Source organism: Nyctereutes procyonoides, unplaced genomic scaffold, assembly GCF_905146905.1.
Source record: "Nyctereutes procyonoides isolate TBG_1078 unplaced genomic scaffold, NYPRO_anot_genome, whole genome shotgun sequence".
In the NCBI taxonomy this organism is placed as follows: Eukaryota; Metazoa; Chordata; class Mammalia; order Carnivora; family Canidae; genus Nyctereutes; species Nyctereutes procyonoides.
Window position 1 is genome coordinate 47,096,738 of NW_026575142.1, and position 25,643 is coordinate 47,122,380.

General features: G+C 40.9%; 1 protein-coding gene across 5 annotated transcripts in view; it reads right to left on the reverse strand.

The window, feature by feature from the left end:
• The window catches only part of DCUN1D1 (defective in cullin neddylation 1 domain containing 1), a 32,173-nt gene extending 19,442 nt beyond the window's left edge, over nt 1–12,731 (reverse strand). The window contains exons 1-3 of one of the 5 annotated variants that reach the window (XM_055308070.1): nt 11,319–11,393; nt 10,149–10,255; nt 233–449 (exon numbers count right to left, since the gene is read on the reverse strand). In XM_055308070.1, the coding sequence (XP_055164045.1) occupies nt 233–407 (175 nt within the window). In that variant the 5' untranslated portion in view covers nt 408–449; nt 10,149–10,255; nt 11,319–11,393. Of the gene's footprint in view, nt 1–232; nt 450–10,148; nt 10,256–11,318; nt 11,576–12,620 lie in introns of those variants that run through there. The other 4 variants (XM_055308066.1, XM_055308067.1, XM_055308069.1 and 1 more) reach the window with 4 other exon arrangements.
• Nucleotides 12,732–25,643: the final 12,912 nt, after the last annotated feature.

The following is a 25,643-nucleotide window of genomic DNA, read 5'->3' on the forward strand; positions in this document are numbered from 1 at the left end:
AAAAGCGGGGGGGGGGGGAGAGGATAAGGGAGGAAGAAATAAAGAGGCTAAGAAGAAATTTTAGTGAAAAGAGGAAAAATAATTTCTCTCAGATCTCCTGAAGTAATTCTAAGATCTACAGAGCACTCCTAGGCACATTCGCCCAATTTATGTTCTATGTATGCCTGATTTCTCATAAGAGGCATGTCACTGGAAAACCTGGTTCAAAATATTTAAAGTCACAAGCACTCACCTTTGTATCTATTGTATAGTTGTTCTAACTTCTTCCTGTCCAACGATCCTTTTACACTCTCTCGTATATAAAGTTCAGGATTTTGGAAAAAATTGTCTGTTGCAACATCTAACTTCCAGTCATTTTGAGACAGACAACTTACTGCTGTTTTTTCACTAGATTGTGTGAAGATCATAAACTGACGAACTTTATCCTTCTGTGATGATTTCAACTTGTTCTATTGAAACCAGAAAATAAATTGAAACTCTACATAAAATCACAGATGACTAAGTATTTCTATATGGCTAACTAATCATTCTTAACAATACTTTTTCCTCATAAAATATTAAAATATTTTAAGATTTATTTTTCTATTAATCAGAAAAAAATTTTTAATGTAAAACACAAAATTCGGTATTATTTTACAGAAGAAATTCGAAGGTAAAGGAAATTCAACCACCCTGAATTTCTCCTAAAAGATGATCATCAGCACATATATCAAGATTCTAGAAAGGGAAGTACAGCTACTCTCAAAACCTTGACCAAGCACAAAGCTCTCAAGGGATGCATAAGGAGTGGTGGGGAAGCAGTGACATTATCTACCAACCAGAACAGTCGATGAGCTGGGAGAAAAAATGAGATTAACAGGTGTTAGTTGCAGTTCTAAAACCCATTATAAAGGATAGGGTACAATTCTCCCAACTCCACCCCCTTGGTTTTTTTTGCTGTTTTTACCAAATGTAAAAAAGAAATGAAATAGGAGTACCCTACATTTCTCCTGGTGGTGTTCAGGAACCAAGAATTTCCTCATATTTGCACTCAAATAGAAAACAATGCAATATGAACAAGTACCCTGGATCCTTCCAATGAAGGTAATATTTAATAGAAGAATTATTCTTTCTTTCCCCTGAAAGAATCACCTCTTTCCCTTGGCCAGAGCCTAGCAGAGGCTCTCTCCAAACAGCCTTCTGCTTTAATAACCTCTTCATTTGCCTTATGTTGACACCGATTCATTTCTCATCTGACCTGAACTCTATGCAAAATAAAGCAGGGCAACTAGGCCTGCCACTCTCCCAGTATCGGGAACCATGTTCTTCTCCCTTTCTTCCCACCCAACCTGGTCTCCTGTGCAATTCTAGTCTCCCCACTATTATTCTTCCCCCCACCAAGTCCTAACACCGTCTCTCAGCAAAGTACTTGGGTTCTTGCTGAGCTACTACGGTGAGGGGAAAAAAGCACATGAGCAGGGCACACATTATTAATAGATGGAAACAGTTCTGTGGATTAAGCAACACAACTGAGAACCCCAACATCTTTGATCTAGCCCACACTGACAAATCATAAGCCTCAATCCCCTGATTGTACAGATGAGAAGAGACCCAGAAAGTTAAGGAATTTGTTTGAAAATTACCCAGGTTATTATTAGTAGAAATGGGACAAGAACAGAAAAATCTCACGAATCTGAGTCTTAGTAATCTTTCCATAAACCACACTGCATGCTGTACATATTTATAAGCCTTTTGAAATTTTCAAGAAAAAGACTACCAAAGATATAAATATTTCCACCTATTACAGAGTAAAAATAAGAATATGCAAAATCAAATATGAGAACCAACCCTATCTCCTAGGATATGAAAAATGTTTATGCCCTGGAGTCTGATTTGTCAGTCACACTTCTCTCTCTGTAAATATGTTATTGTTTAGGGTTACAGACGAAAATCTCAACCTCTGTTCTACATTAAAATTCAGGAAATACAGGGGCACCTGGATGGGCCAGTGGTTGAGTGTCTGCCTTCGGCCCAGGACGTGATCCCGGAGTCCCGGGGTCTGGAGGTCCCAGGATCAAGTCCCGCATCAGGCTCCCCACAAGGAGCCTGCTCCTCCCTCTGCCTATGTCTCTGCTTCTGTCTGTGCCTCTCATTAATAGTAAATAAAATATATTTTTAAAAAATTCAGAAGCCACAAATTCACTAATCTCATGTTACTTCACTAATAACTGTACCACCTCTGGATATCAGATAACTCACGCCACGTTCTACAACACATCTCTCAGATGTCTAGGATTCTTCCTTTTTGAAAACTATCTCAAGATTTACTATTCAACTGCAACAAAGCCACAATGAAATCAAATGCCAAGGAAGACACTGGTCTTATACTGTTTCACTGAAAGGAAGCCACTTTGATTTTAACTTTTATTATTAAATACTATTTTTAAAATTAGTATACCCTTTTCCCTTGAGAGATACCATCTACTGACATACACTTTTAACCTTTCTTTGAAGAACAGAGAAGTATCTGATGGTCACTATGATCACCAGTGACCACTGTATAATATTGTACAAAGCGCTGGGAGATTAATCTGGAAGTATACCAACTACAGGCCACATCCCGGAAATTAGTTTTTAATTAAGCCTGAATTAACTGCTTTGTATTAACTTTTTCCCATTCTCTCAAAAGTTAGAGGCAGAAAAACAATCAGGATTATTTGGGGGTTTCATCATTCAGTATTAAATCCAGTGCTCTGTTCCCTGAAACTTGAATCATTTTTGTTGAAAAGAGGAAGGAAAAATATAGCTTAAGTCACTTCTGCAAGCCAAAAGAACGGTTCAATCTACAATAACTTCCTGTCACAGTGCCAGATATGAGAAAACTGGGGAGCAAAGATAAAAAATCATCTTATCCACACAAACTAGTAACAAAATTATACAAATGAATTACTTAACTCCATATCTTATTTGAAAAAAAAAAGCATATGTAATAAATAATGTATATGTATATGTAAATTAAACCATTTTAACTGGTTAAAGTTTACAATATACAGCGCAATACCAATAGATTTTAAGGAAAAGGGCTGCAGCTACTCAGCTTCCAACACCATAAAGGCTCATGAGTGAAACCTGGCACATATGGGTGGTGCAGCGGTTTAGCGCCTGCCTTTGGCCCAGGGCACGATCTTGGAGACCCTGGATCAAATCCCACGTCGGGCTCCCGGTGCATGGAGCCTGCTTCTCCCTCTCCCTCTGCCTATGTCTCTGCCTCTCTGTGTGTGTGTGTGTGTGTGTGTGTGTGTGTGTGTGTGACTATCATAAATAAATAAAAATTTAAAAAAAAAAAAGAAACCTGGCACAGAACTGATAGGATGGGTTCCTGCTAAGCCAAGAAGTAATATCCAATCCCATTCCTGTTAAGTACCCTCCCCTTCTTGTACTTACAATGCACTCTTAACCATTTTTCTGTCAGCTCTCTATGCCTAGAATCAATCTTCACCATGTGTTCTCCTACTAGGTTGGAGGGACTCAGTTCTGTAGTCTCCAAGGCTGTCCTAGAATAAAGCTGGAGTGTACTACATAGAGCTGCCCCTTCTCCAAGTCTCTAGGAGACCTCTAACACCCCCAGTCTTTTCTGATTTTGAGACTATGGCATCAAAAGTTTAAATTTCTATCAACTTAAGGAAGAGAAAAAGGGTATCTAGCCAGCAAAAAATTATTTTATAGGGGATGAGAGGGTGGATAGAAAACTAAAGTAGAAGACAAAAACAGATGGATCTTCTCTATTTCTACTACAAACGCAGTGGGGATCTTCCTAAGAGCAAAAACATGTGACAACTACAATGATTCAGCACTCAAATAAGTATATGTCATTCACATTAAGATTTATTTAAAAGAAACTAAATAAATCATTAAATAAGGCTAGACAACACAATCACACAATCTTCAGTACTCAAATGTGAAAGCCAGATACCACATTTTCAAGGAAGTTCAGTTTTGAAATAAGTAAAATGTATAAAATATAGGATATTTTCTGACTATTTTTAATTCTAGCCAAAGGGGGGGGGCTGAAAAAGGGGGAGAGCAAAAGTAGGAGAATGAGAGGAAGGGAAAAAAAGGAGAGAGGTGTTGTCTTTTATGACAGAAAACTAATTACAATTGTATACAGTTACCAAAGTTAGAAATACTATTATAATATGTATAGTAAAAAACACTTATTTGCTCATCTTTCCAAAATAAAAAATCTGGTTATCAAGTCTTATTGTTTAATGCTTAAATCCAACACATCTGTAACTTTTTCACTCAAGAAATGTATGAATCACATTTAATATAATAGTTTATGGGTAGCCTGGGAGGCTCAGTTAAGCGTCTACCTTCAGCGCAGTTCAAGATCCCAGGACCCTGGGATTGGGAGCCCTGGCATCTGGCTCCCTGCTCAGCAGTCGGTGTCTCCTTCCCCTCCCCGCCCCTCGTGCTTTCTCTCACTTTCTCTCTCAAATAAATAAAATCTTTAAAAAAAAAAATTTAAGTATACTTTTTTTTTAAGTATACATTTTTTAAAAGGATTTTATTTATTTATTCATGAGAGACACGGAGGGGGGCGGCTGAAAAACAGCCAGAAGGAGAAGCAGGCTCCACACAGGGAGCCCGACTTGGGACTCGATCCCAGGTCTCCAGGATCAGGCCCTGGGCTGAAGGCGGAGCTAAACCGCTGAGCCTCCGGGGCTGCCCCTAAAAATTTTTTTCAAGTAATAGTTTGTGGCTCCTGGGTGCGTCAGCGGTTGAGCGTCTGACTTCAGCTCAGGGTGTGATCCTGGAGTCCTGGGATCCAGTCCCACACAGGCTCCCCCCAGGAAGCCTGCTTCTCCCTCTACCTATATCTCTGCCTTTCTCTGTCTCTCATGAATACATAAATAAAATCTTTAAAAAATAAAAAAATTTTTTAAATTAAGAAGTAACAGTTTATCTGAAAAAAAAAAATACTTTGGATGTAGCCAAGTATCACAGTCAAGTACATTTTACCACTAAACCTATGAAGTCTAATGATAGAAGAATGGGGACTCAGAAAGGCTCTAGAATAAAAATAATAATGATCATAATGTTAAAAAAAATCCCTCTTATAAGTATTTCCCTCAAGACAAATAATGAACATGGAAAATTATTTTTTTCTTTTTTTTTTTTTTTGGAAAATTTTCTGGTCAACTAAGTCCTACCAATTCCAAAACGGAAATAATAATGGGCAGAATTTTTTAAAGCAAAAACTTAAGATACATTTTATTATTTCTATTATTTTGGGTTTTCACCTTTTCACCGTTAAGTTTCAAATTCAGTCTCAACTCCAAAAAAAGAGACCAAGGTCTTTACAGTTTTAAAGGAATTAATTTTCTAAATTCTAGTTTTCTCAGGATTTGATGAATCTAACTCACAAAAGGCCATGTTTTAAAAATCAGAACACTGTAATGATCACCCATAATTCTCACTAAAAGCTCTGTATATTGATTCTCACGTGTTTACTACATGATTAACAGTTTAACTTTACCAGAAACTAGAAGAGCTAGTTTAAAGTCCAGAAAAACCATACTTTCCATATATGATACATTGTATTCAGCAGATATAACCAAACATTACCAATATCCCCAAACACTAATCCATAAAAGATTCCAATAAGATTACAGGTCTGAGGTCAAAAGTGAGAGGAAAAATCAACTCAACTAATGAGACTACCCACTCCTAGAGAAGACTTTCACCTGGGGGCAAAGTTCTGCACAAAAGCCAGACTAAGAATCCAGGTAGGAGAAGCTAGAAATCCTCTTCTTCCCTTCTACCTGCACATATGGTTAGTATAGAGTGTAGACTCTCAAACCAGACTGGCAGGATTTTAATCCCACCTATACCTCTTAATTGCTGTGTGACTTTGGGAAAATTACTTAATCTCTCTGTGCTTCAATTTCCTCATCTGTAAATAGTGTGTGAAGGTTACATGAATTAATTCAGTTTAAACTCTTAGAACTGTAGCTAGCACATAGTAAGGTCTCCTTTCAAGCGCATCAAGGAAAGAATACTCCAGAGGAAAAAAAAAAGTTTTATGCAAAAGTAAAATAAATAATCATAATTAGAAAACTAGCAGCTAACATTTGAGCTCCTACTATGTGCCAACACTGTGCTAGGTTTTTAATTATTAACAATCCTGCAAAGTGGTGATCACTGATTCCATTTTACCAATGAGAAAATCAAGCTTCAGAGCTCCATTTATCTAAGAAGACAGACTTACACAAAAAGTAGCAGAGGTAGAAAATAAAACCCTGGTGCCTGGCCTCAGGGCATGTAGTCTTTCCATTTATTCTATATTGTCATCAAGTGAAAGAGAAAACATAAAGGAGCAAAAGTACAACCACTGACTAATTATGTGTAAACAGGAGGGTGGAGGGGAATTGTGAGCAATATTTCTTTGCCTATTTTTATGGAAAAGTTAAGTAAGTGATCAACTGACCTTTCCCCAATTCTCACGTAAACAATCTGCATTCTAAAAAAAAAAAAAAAAAAAAAACAATCTGCATTCTGACTAAAAATTGCCCATTAAGCATTCCCTCACAACCTAACGAAAAGGCTAATTTAGAGATGGAACTTCCCTTTTAGGGTTTTCTTGGGAGGAAGAGAAGAGGGAGATGGGTTATTCTTTAAGAAAAGTACTTCAACAGGAAGAAAAATGTGTTTATTGTCATGTCATAGTCCATTTTTAGACATGTCCACAATCTATAGCTTTAAATGTAGAGATAGAAAACTGAAGAGTACTGGAAGTCACAATTTCCTTTTCCAATGAGAAGGTTTGAAACCCAGAGAAAATACAAACACATGTACAGATTATGCCCCCAAAATAGAAGCAAATATATACAATTGCAAATATTAAGCAACACAAAAAACAGTATTCTTTTAAATTATAATCAGCAGGTTAGAATAATTATTTATGGTTAGGCCTGTGCCATTCATCCATAAACTTCCTGTACTTTCAACGACAGACTCTTCTCCAAGAGGTGCTGTACCAATACTAAATTGAATGTGGAATACTATACTATACGATGTAATTATTGTAGTCAATGATGTTTTATTTTTTTATTTTCTTTTTATTGGAGTTCAATTTGCCAACATACAGCATAACACCCAGTGCTCATCACGTCAAGTGCCCCCCTCAGTGTCAATGATGTTTTATATAATAGCAATTCACCTGAAAAAAAATATTACAGAAAGTGTAAGATTCAAACTGGTTTTGTATGTTTCTCAAATTTGTTTGGTTCAGTACGATTTCCTGCATAGGTTTTTAAAAAGTATCCTGGGACGCCTGGTTGGCTTGGTCAGTAAAGCATGAGACTCTTGTTCTCAGGGTTGATAGTTCAAACCCCATGTTGGGTGTGGACCCTAATTAAAAAATTTTTTTCTTTAATATATTTAAAAACAAAGTATTCTGTTGGAAGAAATTTAAAGGATTTTCTTCTCCTCACCTTAAGAATTATTATTCAAAAGGTGACCTCCACTGTAAATGGAATAAATGTTTTGATTTCAGCAAGACTTTTCTATTAAAAAATTATTTTTGCTAAATCCTGATTATAACACAGAAAATAACCTCCTTAAAATACTTGTGTTACCTATGATATTTCAAATGATTCTCCCAAATTAGTTTTTAAACTTCTAACAGGCAGTCAAGGTACTAATTTAAATTTGCTTCTCCTCTCCACAAACATCGTTTCTAAAGAAATCTAGAATTAACAAAAAGATTACTCAGGTGAAAACAAAACAAAGAATTAAATGAGATTTTAAAAGTTCCATAGTTAAAGAAGTTATGATAATGACTAGCATTCAAAAGTCATGTGATATTCATTCCATAAAGAGAATAAATAATCCCTGAAAAATGGAATCTCCTAATTCTAAGATCTGGTATCTATTCAAATCCTAAATCCAAAAATATTAGAATCCTATTAATAATAAATAAGCACACTAAATATTTACTGAAATGAAAATATCCTAACATAACAAAGATATGGGCCATAAACTTTAGCAATTTATCTGTTGCTGAACATCACATTGGATATTGAGGGATTCAAAAGTGTAATGCAAGAGGATCTTTAGAAAAGGACTCTTTATTAGTAAGTATCTCTTAAAAATTTACAATGCAAACCATTAGTGATTAGGTACTAATTATATAAAACAGATTCAACAAACTGATGAAAAATGTTTTAACAGCATTTTTCTCTTCTGTTTTTGCTTTTTCTTAGGTGGGGTGTGTACACCTAAAATGACTAGGTAAACTAGATAGTCAGCAGGTTATTCAAGAGCTTATTTGTGTCCACAAAGCAACTGAATCCTATTTGGAACTATTTCTCTTCATCAAATGTCATGGCTAATACTATCACAACTTGAACACCACACACTGAAATTTAAAAGGGAGCTTTCTCACGGATTTTCAATATGCTTGACCCAACCTATAAGGCCATAATGGAAACAGCAAGTTAACTCAAATAAGCTCAGCTTTTTTAAAACTTAAAACGAAACACCACCACCAGGAGAGTTAATTTTACTTTCAACTCTTTTACTACATATACCGAAAGTTTTAATTTTTCTATTACTTAAATGTTTATATCAGATGATTTCATTTGATATAGAAACAACTAGGTCACTATGAAATATGATAAGGAAGAAACAAAGAGTGAAACTAATAAAAAAATTCCACACCTATACTGAAAGAGCATTTGCTGGATTTAAAAAAGGGGTGGGGTGGGGGGGGCATAGACAAAGTGTATTAATCAGAGACCAGGCTTCTAAACCACGCTCTGCCACATACTAGCTCTTTACCCTGGTCCAATCATTTAGAACCACTAAATTTCCATTTCCAGATACAGTAAAAATGAGGTAGCAACACCTGTCTCAAGACTGAAGATTAATAACAGTTGTAAATTGTCTGACTAGCCGACAGTATACTCTCAATAAATGTTAATGTCCTTTTTTCTCCCCAAAGGACTAATTTTCTCCACATAGCTATTAAACTATATACAAACTACTAGAACATATTCAAAAGCAATCTATGGACAAGATTTTGTGGCTTTTATTAAGTAGCATGGTTAGGTAAACTCAAGCGTCAACTAGTTTTTACTGTATACTCTAGACACTCATCTTAAACAGAAGTCAAAACCCTGTACACAGAAGCTGCAAGGTAAAGAAAACTATAGTAAGGGTTTTGTTGTTTTCAAAAACTGCTTTAAAAAAAAATAAATAACTGCCTGTATCATTGTAACTGGACACTACAGGAGAACAGAAACGGAGTCTATCATACTATTCGGAACCCTTCAGCAGCTTCCCATTTCTCAGCTTCTAGAGTAAAAACCCAGTATCCTTACACTGCCCACCCATGCCTGCCCATCTCTACTCCTTATGGCTCAGAACTCCTCGGCTCCCAGGCCCGATATACTCCCTTGCCCCCTACACACTGATCCAGCGCACTGGTCCCACCACATTTCTGTGTGGCTTAATCCCTCATCTCCTAGTCTGCTCAAAATTCACCTTATCAGTGGTGCAGACACCATTTTGCAAACCCACCGCCACTGGGCCTCCACCGTTCCCCCAATCCCCCTCCTTAACACTGCTTTTCTCCCATTACACTCAACACTTTCTAACACAGAAGAAAAATATATACTATGTTTATTATTTGTGTCTCCCTACTAAAATGTAGCCCTCACAAGAGGAGGGATTTTCATTTTTTCTGTGAAAGACAAAAAATACAAACACACTCCCAGTGCCCAGAACAGTGCCTGGCACAAAGTGTTTAATAAATAATTACTGGGATGAATTAAGGCCCTCCTTTAATTTACTTGTGGATATGCAAAAGAATACGAAATAAGTTATAAAGAGACAAACTTAAACAGGACTACATTCATTTGGACTTATAAACTCTATATTTGTTGAAAGTACAATCTTAAATTTCAAAGTCCATACAATTTTTAAAAAGCCATTAAAAGCATTGTAATTAACATCATTAGTCATCCATATGAATTTCGTTATTTAACATATTCATTAATAACACATGGGTTTTCCTCTGCTAAAATGAATAATGTAATTTAATATCAAATCCAACTTTGAACAACTTCTCTAAGATTCTAGGTAAGTTAAGAGATTACATGTACCACAAATACTGGTGGAAACAGTGAAGCAGGAGAAAAAGTTTCAGTTCTGCAACAAACAATTTTGCAAACTTGAACCTCAAAACCTCCTTGATCCTCAGTTTCTTCTTCTGTAAATGTGAAGAGGAATAAAACAGATCATCTCAGGAACCATTTCAGGTCTAAAAAAATCCTATGCCATGAATCTATAAAAATTTAGGTTACCTGGTACACACTCTTTACACATCTAATAGAAATTAAAAATCAAAATTGAATAGAACTTTAGAAATCATCAAATTCAATCCTGTCATCTTACAAATAAAAAAAAACACAGAAATTTTGAATACTTTTTAAAAGAGTTTCAAGAATAACAGAATATTGTCTAGTTTTGAAGTTATCTTTGGACCATATATGTGTCAGGTAGGTTAACTGAACATTTTTATACAAAATATTTCAGATATCCCGCCATTTAAGCTTACCCTAGAATTGACAGTAACATGTCTTCTAGAAATAGGTTGAGCTACACATACTAAGAAACATTAGCTCAAAGATTGTATCCAGAAAGTTATAATCTAAATTTATGATGAAAACAAAACTAGAAAAAAAATCTTACGGCCTAACTTCTGTTAGAGTATTTTGACGATTAGGTTTCTAAAACTAAAGAGCATACCAAGTAAATTCTAGTGACATGATCTGAGTTCAGAGATAGAAAGCGTTTTAAGTTAGTGGTATGTTGCCACCCCTGGTATAATTAGGCTAAATTCCCAAACTAGCCAATTTAATATTAACAAAAGGACAGAAACTTGCAATCGCCAATCCAAGCTGAACTCTTTGCATGAACCACATGAATCCTGAATTCCTAAGCAGGTAATGAGCATTATCAAGAGCCTGATTTCTGGAGGATGCTGCTGATTTAGAGATTATGATGATCAGAGCACATTTCAGCGCCCTCATAGAGTGTTTACCAGAGAAATTACATTTCATCACTTAACACTTACTACTCGTCTACATGCCAAGAGTCTGAAAACTTTAGGAGTAGCGTCTGTGACCCTCAAAATACTTTTTAAAGATTGAGAAACTGCTTAGTCGGCCTAGTAGATCTTGGAACACTGCAGTATCAGTCCACATATTAACCTACACTTTTATGGCAAAGTTTTCTTACAAATGCAGATGGAAAATTTTCATGAAACTCACCATAGAGTATGTGGCGAGCCAAACCCCATATCCATACATGACACCCAACTGCTGCTGCCAAGTCAGAGGCTGGGGCTGGAGAAGTGTCATTCAGCAGAAATCAGCCCGAATAAAAAACAAAAGATACCGGGGCATTCCCCGAACACAGACACACACACAGACACCCTCCTCAAAGAGGCCTTTATGTTCCCCAGGAGCAAAAGGACAATATCATTTTTACTGCCTATTCCTACAGTAACCTGCATGGAATTCAACTGAAGCTCACACTGTCATGCCAAACATCACTTTGGAGAAGGAAAAAAAAAAAAAAAAAAAAAAACAGAGAAACCCCCCCCCCCCCCAGTCAGGTACAGGATTCCCAAAATGTAAACAGATAACTTGACTTGACTCCCATTTCTTCAAGCTGGGAAGACGACTGTCGTTGGTTGGGGTCTGTTTTTTACCACCACCCCCTCCCCCCAAAAAAAATTAAGAAGAAGAGGGGAACAAACTTGACAAACTGTTTTGTTGTTTTTTTTTTTCAAATCACAAATGGTCGTTAACTGGCAACATAAAGCAATTACTCCTCCCACCCCAAGCAAATTAAACATGTGCTCAAAAGGTAGCAAGTGTGTTTCTCCCAATTTCACCAAAGGAGAACAGGTTGCACTTCCGCGCTCCCCGCCCCCCACCCCCCGCCTCCCCCCTCCGCCCCAGCTCAGCGGTTTCCCCCGCTCCCTGCGACTACAACCTCCACCGACCGGCCGGGGAAACTCTCATTTTCCAAAAAAGCTACGGGACGCGTCCGGAGGGGAGGATGCTGGGGAGGGAGCGCCGGGGCCGCCGCCGCCGCCGCCCGCCCGGAGGCTGGAGGGCGCCGGAGGGAGGCGGGCGTCGGGCAAGTCTTGCCTCCTCGCCGGCGGGGCGGAACCCCGCACCCGCACCCGCACCCCGCACCCCGCACCCGGCGCCCGGCCCGACACAATGGGGCCGCGCGGGGCCGCGGGGCAGGCCGTGCCCCCCGCCCCCGCCCCCGCCCCCGCCCCGGCCCCCCGCGCGGGCCCGGGAGGGGGCGGCCGCCGCGCCCCGCGCCCCGCGCTCCCCGGCGCTGCCGACTAGGCCCAGCTCCGCTCCGCCTCCTCGGCTCTCGCGTAGCGGCAGCGCCCGGGCGGGAAGGGGCGGCGGCGGCGGGGCGCGGGGCGCGGGGAGCCCCGGCGGGGTCGCGGCGGGCGGCGGGCGGCGGGCGGCGGGGCCGGCCCCGCGGCGGCGCGGCGCGGCGCGGCGAGCGGGCGGGCGGGCGGGCGGGCGGCCGCAGTGCCTCACCATGTTGGTGTCCTCCAGGCCTCTCCCCTCCTCCTCCGGCTCCGCAGCGAATGGACGGCGGCGGCGGCGGCGGCTCGTCTCACGGGCTTGCCGGGCTCCCGCTCATGCGCAGTGCGGGGCGGCCCCGGCGCGGCCCGAGGAGGCAGCCCCGGGCCGCGGGAGGCGGAGGGACGCGGGCGGGCGGGCGGGCGGGCGTGCGGGGCTTCCCCCGGGCGCGGGGTCCCTGCGCGCGCCGACATCCTCCCGCGGGGCCGGGGGCCGGGGGCCGGGGCCCGGGCCCGGGCCCGAGCCCGACGCGCTCCTCCCGCCGTCGGTCGGCGCCGGCCGCGTCTACACCCGCTGCAGGAGGGGGCGGGCGGCGGCCGAGCTGGAGCCGCCGGAGCACCGGGCGGACCGTGCCGCGGCGCTGCGCCCACCCCAGACCACCCCTCCCCATCAGTACCCCCCCAAAAAAAAAATTAGGGAAAACACCTCCACCCCGTGTTTTCTTTTTTGCCCCACCCCCCACCCCAGTTGCAATATCTGAGCTGCATCCGGTCCCCCGTGAGGTCATAGGGACGAGAGGAGACCGTAGTCTAGGCTCAAACGTCCTTTAGGATGGCACAGATTCTTCCCAGACCCACATGTCCCCGGGAGCCCTGGAGCTCTTGGCCCCGAGTCCTGAGGCGTCCAGGCCAACGCGTGAGGGGCAAAAGTTGCTGCATCAACCCCCACTGCTTGCTCTAAATATCCCCCCCCTCAGTTCAACTTTGCTGGGATAAGTTTTGGGAAGTAATTGTGGAACTTTTTTTTTTCTTTCTTTCGCCTAATAGCTGGCACCACACCAGTTGCACCGTCCAGGCCTGGCCTATTCTTGGCTCTAAGTCTTGGGGAGGCAAAGAATACCAGGATTCCGAGCCCCTGTTCGATTGGACAAGACCGTGCAAACAAGGAGTTCTCAAAACACTGTTTGGAGTGTGGCTCCAGTGCCCCTAAGCAATTGACCATCCAGTTGGAGAGGTAAGACACTTTGGTCCCCGAAGGGACAAAATAAAACAGGTAATGAACAAGAGTTTGGATGTGTTCCAGGACAGAACAGAACCAACTTGAACCAACCTGTTATCACCATGGTCACTAACACCCGCTACCCCCTGCCCCCAACATGGGCATAAGTTACCAGATCAACCCTAGAACTTCAGGGCTTTGAAGTTCTTATCAAAGCCACAGGACTTCTTTGGCAACTCCCCAGGGCCATTTGACACTTTCTGGAGCCAGCCGCCTATCAGGAGCTCCCAGAACTCCACTAAGACAGATCTCTGGCCACCACGGTCCCTTGCAAGGTTCTGGGTAAACAGCTCCAGGAGGACAGGCCAGATCTGCTTGGGGCAGCAAGCTTGGAGCTGGCCCACACGCCTGGATGTTCAGGAACTCACCTAGATTTGACCTGACATGTTAACATCCAGGGCCTTAATGAAACGGATTCACTGTATCTCTTTCGCAGCACTGTTACACTTTGCTGGGGTAATAGCTCCTGGGTTTTGTTTAGGCTCTTCTTCCCAATTGCCAGATCCAGAGTACAATTCTCAGTTCTCATTCTACTTGACCTCTCTCCTGCATTTGAACACTTCCTCCGTGAGTTTCTTCTCCATCGTTTTCCATGATTCCACTTTCTTCTATATTCTCCTTCTTCCATGACCATTCTCCTTTGCCGGCTCAGCTTTCTTTGCCTCTGACCTGTTCCTGAGCCATCCCTGAATCTCTTCCTGTATACAACCTGCGTCACGCTCTCACTCACATTCCCACAATGTCAGCTGCTACCCAGATCTTGAGGAGTGATGAATCTGGACCTCCAGCTCCTCAGGAGCAGGCCTGAACACTAGTTTTGGTCACATCACAGGCCCATCAGTTTGGACAAATCCCAAACCTTATTCCCAAGCCTGCTTTTCCTCCAGTCTTTTTTTACCAAATCACCCAAACTAGAAGTCCAAGAGTCATCCACAGCTCCTACCTCAACCCCTTAATCTAATCGGTCACCAAGTCTTATCAGTTTTAACTTTGAATCTCCACTCTACCCTCCACCCCCCAGCCGAGCCTTTATCATATCTCTTCTCATCAGTAGCCTCTTAACTAATCTGGCCTCTACTCATTCCCCATTGCTCCAGAGTTCTCTTTCTACAATACAAACCTGAATTTGTTCCTTAAAATTCTCAACAGTCTCCATAAACATGAGCTCATGGCTGTGACATATCTGGCCAGGATCTGTGCACCTACCTTATTTCCCTCCACCTTCCACACAAATACACCTTAAATTGCAGTTGTAACAAGCCAAGCTTGCCCTACTCCTTTGTGTCTCCTTGCTTTCTCTCATTCTGCTATCCCTGGCATTGGCGCTAATACTAATCGAGGGCTGCCATGCACTATTCTGAGCCCACAGCACTCACTAACTCCCATAAGCCTCACTTCAGCCCTATGAACTGTGCCCAGTGATCATGCCCATTCTACAGAGGAGGAAACTGAAGCACACAAATGTTAAATAACATGCCTAAGTTTCCTTGGCTGGTAAGTAGTAGAACTGGGATTTAAGCCCACATAGTGTGGCTACAGACTATTCTCTTAACCACCATACTCTATTTCCTACCAAGGCCTCATCTCAATTTAAAGACAATCTTCTCTATGATTATCTCCTGACATCATTCATTCCTGGATTACAGCAGTTAAGCATTGTTTTCCTTTCTGTACTTGTGACATGTTGTATACTCTTCTATTACACTTAGGACATTTTTGACATCATACAGTAATCATATGCCTGTGTGACCACCTCCCCTGCCAGACTGTGTACTCCTCCAGGGCAGAGACTCACACATCTTTGAGTTTTCAGTGTCAGAGCAAGTACCTGACGTATATGACATATGCATGTGCTACATGATAGTAGTTGAATAAATTAAAAGAAAGAAGATTGGGATCCCTGGGTGGCTGGCTCAGCAGTTTAGTGCCTGCCTTCAGGCCAGGGCATGATCCTGGAGTCCCGGGTTCGAGTCCCACATTGGGCTTCCTGCATGGACCCTGCTTCTCCCTCTGCTTGTGTCTCTGCCTCTCTCTCTGTGTGTGTCTCTCATGAATAAACAAAATCTTTTTAAAAAATAAAATGAAAGAAGATATCTGATATCTGTCAATTTGCCTTAAGACTATGCCTATGTTGTTTGTTATTGTAATGGAATGTCTGTCTTCTTTGGCAGATGTATGTTATACCATATGGTCAGATGGTAAATGTAGTAGCAACTGTACCCATTACTGCACTTAGAAGCTAAAGAACTGAATGTGAAATGGAGAATTATTACCCAATAATCATTATTGAGGAAACATATTTGTTAAAATTGTCCTGATTATTTTTGAAATGGAAAAGTCCTGAAGATAAAGCATAAATTACAATATTTGATCAAATAAGGAATATTCATTAACATGTTCATGTTACTTTTTGTCACGAAGTTTCAAATATTTAAGACTTTGAGGTTTTTTTAAGAACAGAATTTGTAAAGACTATTTCCTAAGTGACAATCTCAATACAAAATAAGAAGATGGAACCATGTAGCTGAAATCCACTATCCTCATTCCGTGTGTGTATACAGATAGACAGATGTGTATACACATCTATTGCTACATAGACAAATTAATAGAGAGTATTTGTAGGTAGTATAACTTTTCAAGGTAAAATATGCAACTATTTGAAAATGAATGTTGCTTCAGATGCTTAAAAATTCATATTAAAATAAATATATTTGCTGATAAAATTGTTACAGTTCTGTTTAAAGAAACATGTGAAACCAAGGATTCCATACTTTTAAAATCTGTCTTTTAGCAAAGAGAAAGAGCAAACGTAATCTGAAAAGACAGATTGCTAACATTTCTGGTAGTTCATCTAGCTAAAATTAAGCCTGCAGGGTAACTATGTATACATAGTTACAGTTCAAAGGCACTAGTCTGGGATGCACAGCCACCACCCTCCCACACTTCACTTGGGTGGACTCAATTTTGCCCAACATTTACATAAATGTGCTTATTGCATTCAAGCTTGCCTATTTATAAATACGTAAGAGTAAATGAGACTGACCAATGCAACCTGTTTTAGTTTGAGTAAAACGTGGCATTTTGGTCTTATTGATCCAGAATTACAATTTTTTAAAGGGTGAAGCAGACAGGACTAGGCCTCAGGGACAGGGATGAGCCACAGTGTAGCTGCAAGGAATCTAACATGAGAGCCTTAGCCCTAAATTAATGCCTTACTACTCCCCAGAGTAGGGGAAAAAGTGGAAATCTTCTGGCTCTCCTTTCCCTAGTAAGCATTATCAGTGCAGCCAAAGAAATGAATGACTGCCTGGGACTCTTTCCCCCATATTCTGAACTATTTGAATATGAATGCTTAAGTAGGACAGGATAAACCTTAAGGACCATCCTTAGAAAAATGAGCACCATTGTCCTCTTCACACAAAAGAGCCCACAGAAGGGTTACCTCTAAACCGAAAAGGAATATTCACCAGAGCCAGTCTGTCACCTCAAGGTACATGTGGATCTGTTGATTTTAGCTGCTCCGCACTCATGGTAGAGGAATGGACTTGCTGTAACAGCTAGGACTGGAGGGCTGCATTAGGAAACCATCTGAGACCATCACTGATGATGTCACAATGTCCCACTGTCCTAAGGTGTCCATCCTGAACCTCCCTGCCCAGCCCAGCTTGATCCCTCCTACATGAGACTGCAGCTCAGCCTGGGTATCTGTCTTGAACAGTCCTGGTCAGTTGCAAAGAGTAAATTCATTGAAATCATAAAGGCTGAAATAGTTCTACAGGTAGTACAGTAGATGGTCCTGTAGAATCCGGAGTGTTTGTCCCTGGATACTTTGGATATTCTCACTAAGGCATTTGCCACTGATGATGACAGAGAAAAAGCTGGTGCTGGATCAACACCTTGCTTTCCTGTCTTTATTGAGTGGATAGTGCGGAAGGCATGCAAATTTCTATGGGATTCAGTATTCTCAATTACAATATGAGAAGATTGAGCTGAATTGTAATAGGTTTCAATCAAACCCTGAGTCTGTTTGATTCCTTCTTGGTAGACAAATATGAGCTGTCCCGGGAGATTAGGAAAGTATAGCTTGTCCCATTCATTCACTCATTCATTCATTTCTAAGTATATGAAGTACCTAAGGTAGCACTGTATGGGAAATATAATGCATGCTGCAAATGTGAGGCACATAGAAATTTTAAATTCTCTAGTAGTGACATTTAAAAGAGTGAAAAGAAACCGGCTTCCCCTGTTTTGTTTTTAATATTTAACCTAAGATATCTAAAATATCAGCATTTCAACATCTACTCAATATAAAATATTATTGAGATAGCTAGCATTCCTTTTTTCATAGCAAGTCTTTGAAATCTGATATGTATTTTATACTTAAAGTACGTCTTAATTGGGACTAGTCTCATTTCAAGTGTTTGGTTGCCACATATGGTAATGGCTACTTTATTGGCCAGCACAGGCCTATACAGTGTCTGACCTGGAAATAGATGCTCAACAAATGGAAGAAATAAGTACTCTTACTTCCAGATGAAATGAAGTAATGAAATGAAAACCAAATAAATTGGCTATGTCTATATATAACCAATAGTAGTACAAAAATATTTAGTATTGGAGAAGCTAACATACTTCAACTGGAAAATTGGCAAGAGGGCAATATAAATTTTTAAAATATATAAAAATAATAAATATAGAAATGGTCAATGAATTATTAATAACATATATGTTTATATATATGGAATAAATGCTTTTGATACATATAGCAATTTAGGAAAATCACCTGTACAAATTTATAAGTGTGTACCACACACCAATAATTGTCCTGACCCTGTCATCCTGTTAAATGTGATTTGTGAACAAAGACTTTTCAATTGAAATAAGACATATGAAACACTGAAACACATTTCACAGCCACTTTAGAGCTTTGATGGGTTTTTTTTAGGACTATACAGTAATACAGTACCCAATAAATAAATGCCTTTTTCTCCATTTACATTAAGATATGTCACTCTTTTCAGAGAAATGATTTGGGATGAGTGGGGAGAGAAGAGTTGGTGAAAGGGAAGATTTCTGTGCATATATTATAAAATTAAAAACATTAATATCGGAATTAGATTAGCCTACATACAGCCCTATGAAAGAGAAAAAAATGAAAACAATCACAAAGAAGCTAATATTGTGAGATCATCATTTTCAAAATAAATCTACAGAAAGAGGAAGTCAATGAAGGAATCTACAAGTGAAGGCCAAATGGGTTAATGTGTTGTGAGAACCCTTCTGGACATTTGGGAAAGGAGAGGATCAGGCAAATTTCTTTAGTGAGGAAATGTGACCTGGCCACTCTCAGCTGACCAAAAGGAAAATGTTGTGGTTGCATATCACCACTTTGAAACAAAATATAATAAATTTTAGAGAATTTGATGAGGTCCTTTGATTTTGTTGACAGCCAGGCCTGCCAGAGGGGTGTGGGGGGGGGGGTGTGGGCTGAGTGGGGAGGAAGGAGGCATGAAGATCTAGGGTCAGGCCTGCTAGGTGAGTGCTGGTGACAGCACAATTGGCAGATCAGGTCTGGCTGGAAGGAACAGCCATTGGGAGAGGTCAGAAGAGAAGAAGGGATTATTTTCATTCCTGATCAATAGGATACAGCCCTGCTGAGTAACAACAGAGCTGTGAAATGTGTAAGAGAACACCTCACTCAGACTGGGCACATGTGAGAGGCCCACATACCTTGAGTGAAGTGTCTGGCTCAGAGCCCAGGATCTTCATCCACTACCCCAGAGCCAGGTGTTAGGCTGATTTTTCAGTTGAGAAGAGTCTCAAGATGTGATTCTAATCCTTCAGTTGGATGATTTCTCAAAAGAAGTAATGAATAGTATTAAGTCCTTTACAGAGTGACTGTAGTTAGAATTTTTTCCTGCAAGGTTACCTTTACATTAGTTACAATTCAGATCCCTTATTATTATTTTTACACGTGTATTACTTTTATATAACTTACAAACTGAGGAGTGGCATCAGCTTTGAAACTTTGGAACCTGGCCCATGGGTTACATGAAAGAGCCACAGACTAAGACAACTGTGTCCTAATTCAGCTATCTCCAGATGACTGGGCAAATCACACCAGTCTCTTGGAGCCTCAACTCCACTGACTGGCAAGTCTGGATTCGATAAATTCCTGATTTCCTTCCAGCTTCAAATCTGAGCTTTCTCAGAAGTCTAGGAAGTATAATTGTTTTCCCTTGGTTATGTATTTCAACACTCATTGAACACCTACATGTCAGCCACAGTATGAAGTCCTAGAAATATAAAGAAAGAACCAAACCATCTTGGCATCCCTGCCCACCCACCCCAGGAACTCAGGATCAGGTGATGTGGAAACTCTGGCAGGTGGGAAATGGTGTCTGAGACGGTTGTACAGGTACTGCATCTGAGAAGCCCAGCAGGACTATAGGCAGAGTGGGCTTCAAGTTACCTAGGTCTGTGCTGGACCCAGACTCTACCATTTTATTATAAAGGTGATGTTGGCATATATTTTTTTAAGATTTTATGTATTTATTCATGAGAGACACAGAGACATAGGCAGAGGGAGAGGCAGGCTCCTGACAGGAGCCTGATGCAGGACTCGACCCCAAGACCCCAGGGTCACACCCTGAGCCAAAGGCAGATACTCAACCACTGAGCCACCCAGGTGCTCTAATGTTGGCATATTTCTTAATATGAATCCCTATTTCTTCATTTATAAAAGACCTACCTAGAGTATTGTGTAGAGAGTAAATTAGATAGCAAATGTAATGCTGTGGTAGGCACTTGCTCAATCTGGAAGAGGTAACATATGACTGGCCTTCTAAAGAATGAATACCAATGAGTCTCAATCTTCACTTGTTTTCAGAAGAAAGTTGTTTAAAATGATGTTTGGAAAAAAGCCTGTTACATTTGGATACCTCTTTAATCAAAATGCACCCTCAAGTAGAGTATTGTGATTGTGCTTTATGTTTCATACGCTGAAAAATAAACCAAATCAGCCATAATCATAACAAATATTAAGGTTACAGGATGAGGGAAATACTGGCTAGATAGTCAATTCCTTCTAACCATTATATCAGGGCAGCCCAGATGGCTCAGCAGTTTAGCGCCTGCCTTTGGCCCAGGGCATGATTCTGGAGACCCAGGATCAAGTCCCACATTGGGCTCCCTGCATGGAGCCTGCTTCTCCCTCTTCCTGTGTCTCTGCCTCTCTCTCTCTCTCTCTCTCTCTCTCTCTCTCTCTCTCTCTCTCTGTCTCTGTCTCTCATGAATAAATAAATAAAATCTTTAAATACAAAAATAAACACTGTATCAGCACACAGATTCTTCTGACCTTGATATGGCTTTGGCAACTAGAAACACTTTGAGGGTGCCTGGGTGGCTCAGTCGGTTAAGTGTCTGACTTTGGCTTAGGTCATGATCTCAGGGTCCTGGGATCAAGCCCTGTGTTGGGCTGCCCACTCAGCAGCGAGTCTGCTTGTCCCTCTCTCTGTTCCTTTGCCCCTTCCCCCACTTGTGCTCTTTCTGTCTCTCTCTCAAATAAATAAATAAATAAATAAAATCTTAAAAAAAATAGAAACACTATGATCAGTAGAGTGAGCTTGACTGATTATATATGTAATCATCATAGCTCTTCCCCAAATCTCAAAGGACTGCGATAAGAAGTTACAACAATGGTCAATGACTACTTGGGAGACATTTTTCTATCCCTTTACACTACAGAAGAGAAAAAGAAGGTGGCAACTTTCGCTTCAGTCTGTAATATATTAGGAAGTTTGACTTTGAGGTACTTAGGTCCTGGCATGCCATCTGTCTCTGCAATAGACAGCATCCCTAGAGAGGACCTACATGGGTTCTCAGGTGAAATATCTATTAGATTTTGGTGGTCAAACCAGTAGATATGACCTAGTTTCCATTTTAAAAATAACTTATGAAACTTGTTTCTCAAAAGGAAAAAAAAGAAATAAGGCAAAAATTACAATGATGCAAACTCTATTTACATGTCTATGGAAGCAAGGCAGATGCTGTGAATCCCATGAGGGCATCATTTTCCTGATGTGAAACCAAGAACAGATATCAAAGAAAATAAAACTGCAGACTAATACATAAATGCAAAAGCCTTTTAAAAATATTAGCAAACCAAATTCAATAACATATGAAAGAATTATATACCATGATTATGTATACCTAGGAATGCAAGGTTGGCTTAATAGTTGAAAATCAGTTAATGTAACATACCATATTAAAAGGATTAAGACAGGGGATCCCTGGGTGGCTCAGCGGTTTGGTGCCTGCCTTCGGCCCAGGGAGTGATCCTGGAGACCGGGGATCGAGTCCCACATTGGGCTCCTGCATGGAGCCTGCTCCTCCCTCTGCCTGTGTCTCTGCCTCTCTCTCTCTCTGTATCTCTCATGAATAAATAAAATCAAATCTTAGAAAAAAAAAAACATTAAAAAAAGGATTAAGACAAAAGCAATACAATCATCTCAGTAGATGCAGAAAAAGCACTGAACAAAACCTAACATTCATTCATGGTAAAAATTCTCAACAAACTAGGAATATAAGAGAAGTTCCTTACCTAATAAAGGGCATCTACAAAAAAAAAAAAAAAACAAAACCTAGTGCTATTATCATACTTAATTGTGGAAGACTGAATGCTTCTTCCTATAATGGGAACAAGGCAAAGATATTTGCTCTTGACACCTCTAATCAACCTTGAACTGAGGTTCTAGCCAGTTCAATAAGAAAAAAAAAATTTAAGATATCTAGATTAGAAAAAAGAAGTAAAACTGTCTTTATTCTCAGATGTTGTAGTCCTATACATAGAACACTCTAAGGAGTCCCCTGCCCCCTGCCCAAAGCTTCTAGAACACAAAAATAAGTTCATTAAGGCCACTGGATACAAGATCAGAATTTTATTTATTATTTTTAAAGATTTTATTTATTTATTTGACAGAGAGAGAGCACAAGCTGGGGGATTGGCAGGAAGAGGGAGAGGGAGAAGCAGGAGCCTGGAATTAAAGACAGACACTTAACCAACTGAACCACCCAGGTATCCCAAGGTCAGTATTTTAAAGATGTGTTTCTATATACTAGCAGCAAGCAATCTAAAGTTAAGAAAATAATTTCACTCGCAATAGGATCAAAAAATAAAATACTTGGGAATAAATTTGACAAAAGTGAAAGATTTGTACCCTGAAAATTATAAAACATTGCTGAGAGAAATTTTTTTTAAGATTTTATTTATTTATTCATGAGAGACACACAGAGAGAGGCAGAGACATAGGCAGAGGGATAAGGAGACTCCATGCAAGGATCCTGATGTGGGACTCGATCCTGGGACTCCGGGATCACACTCCAAACCGAAGACAGATGCTCAACTGCTGAGTCACCCAGGCGTCCCATTGCTGAGAGAAATTATAGAAGATCTAAATAAATGGAAAATATCCTATGTTCATGGATTGAAAGACTCAATAGTTAGGATGGCATATCTCCCCCAAATTGTTGTACAGATTCAGAGCATTCCCTATCAAAATCTCAGTAAGCTTTGTAGAAGTTGATGAGTTGATCCTCGTATTTATATGGCAATTCAGCATCATTGGTCATTGGGGAAATGCAAATTAGAACCACAAGAGAACACCACACATCCACAAGAATGACAATAATTAAAATGATGGGTTTTTCCAACTTTGGGTGAACATGTAGAGAAACCCAAACGTCATGCACTGCTGATGGAAATGTAAGCTGGAAACTGTTAGAAAATAGTTTGGCAGTTTCTCAAAACTGAAAGTTACCTTATGACCCAGCAATTGCACTAGCAGATGTTTATCCAGAAGACATGTACAAGAATATTTAGAGCAGCATTGTACATGATAGACAAAAACTGGAAAAGTTCAAATGTTTATCAATTGTTGAATTGATAAAGGAAATGTGGTATATCCATGTAACAGGATACTATTCAGTCATAAAAAGGTGATTCTGTTTGGTGTCTGTTTCTTCCTGATTCCTTACAAATCGGAGTCTCTCCAAGTTAAAAACAAGCCACCAGAGTGATATATTGTCTCCTAGCAGGATAACTTCATGTGGAAAATTTCCCAAACACAGAAAGGATTTTCAATGCTATTGTGGGGTGCCATAAAACATGACAAATATCCACTAATCTCTCTTTAGAACCTCACACTTCTAGGGTCACAAGCTCAGAATTTTGACCCAGCGTATTGAAATTTTTAAGGCTGAAGACAATGGATGGGACAAGTGAACCAATGTCAAGGGCAGGCAATGCTTTGTATGTAGATCTGCTCTCTTCCCCAAACACACAAAAGCAAGCTTTGTGCCCTGGCCGAGGCAGCAAAATTTCTAGGCATGGCTTGGCTACTTCCTTTTCAACTTCAACCTCCTGAATCCCCTCTCAACCACTCACCAGCATTCTGAGCTCCCGAGTTAGGCCCTCCAATCTGTCCTGCTCACAATTCATTGTCCTTAAGGTCAGCGTCACTGTTGTTCCTCGGGCTCAAAAAATTCCAGTGGCCGCTTAATGTTGATATCATCTCAACTCTTGAGCTTAATTTTCCAAAGCTCCATACTCTGGATACAGCTTGTGATGGCTTGGAATGCATCTGACCTGTATTTCCCTGAGTTCCCTTTCTTGTGTGTTTTCTTTCCTTTTTTTTTTTTTTTTTTTTTAAGATTTTATTTATTTATTCATGAGAGACACAGAGAGAGAGGCAGAGACATAGGCAGAGGGAGAAGCAGGCTCCCTATGGGGAGCCCAATGAGGGGCTCGATCCCAGGACCCCAGGATCACGACCTGAGCTGAAGGCAGACCCTCAACCACTGAGCCACCCAGGCATCTCTCTTGCATGTTTTCTATCAGGATGGGCCATAAGGCTGATTCTTGGAGATGTGGAGGGCAGAAGGGAAACAGCCATTTTGTGGCTCACAAATGTGAGCTCAGCCAAATGTAGCTGATGTGCTGATTCACCTCATTGGCATGAAATCTCAACTAAGCCTGCAGCTTCTCTTCTTTGCCCTGGATTCTTCCTTCAGCTCCTCCAACTCCTGAGCCAGGCATTTGTGTTCGGCTCTGTGACAGAGTCTAAGCTTCTGTGGAATATCCTTGATACCAAGATCAGAGGTCACAAGAACAGACACAGCTTTCGGTCCATTCTTGTGGAATTCCACCTCATGTTTGTGGCTTCCAGCCTTCTCTTGATCTCCTCTACATCCATTATCCCTTCCTGACTGCCTGTGGTGACCTTTAAGTTCCAGCACTAGACATAGAGGCAACACCTCATAGGACTGCTTAACCAGCTCACACAATTGTGTGAGACCAATTCCCTGGAACCAGAGATAGACAAGAGAGACCTCCTGGTTCTTCTGCCTCTGTGTTGGGATTACCCTTGTCCCCATCTCCCTATCTTTGCCTTCCGGGAGCCTTCTCTTCTTTCAACACCCAGTTCCTCCATCAAGCTCCCCAGCCCCTATAGCTAGAAGTGACAACCCCCTACACACACACACACACACACACACACACACACACACACACACACGCACACCTGTTCAGCCCAAGAAGGCTGTTCAAAATCCCTAGAACACTTGGCTCATTTTCCCTCTCAACTTAGGTATTTCTGCCCACATCATTTTTCTCAACTAATGACTAGACTGTATGTCCTCCAAGGCAGGGACCATGTGTCATTATTAGGTCTCCAAAAGTATTTTCTACTGGCCTACCACTCCATGCAATGAACTGAATTGAACCGGACTGAAAACTCAAGGGGGAGAAGAGGTGGTTGGTAGGGAGATAAAGGGCTTCAAAATAAACCACTCATTTTACCACCTGCCTGTCTGGTGAGCTCACGTCCACATGTCAGCCTCAGGATGTCTCTTCTCTCCAGCAACAGCCAGGGACAATCGTTCTACAGCAAGAAAACACAGAAAGAAAAGAATGTAAGAAAG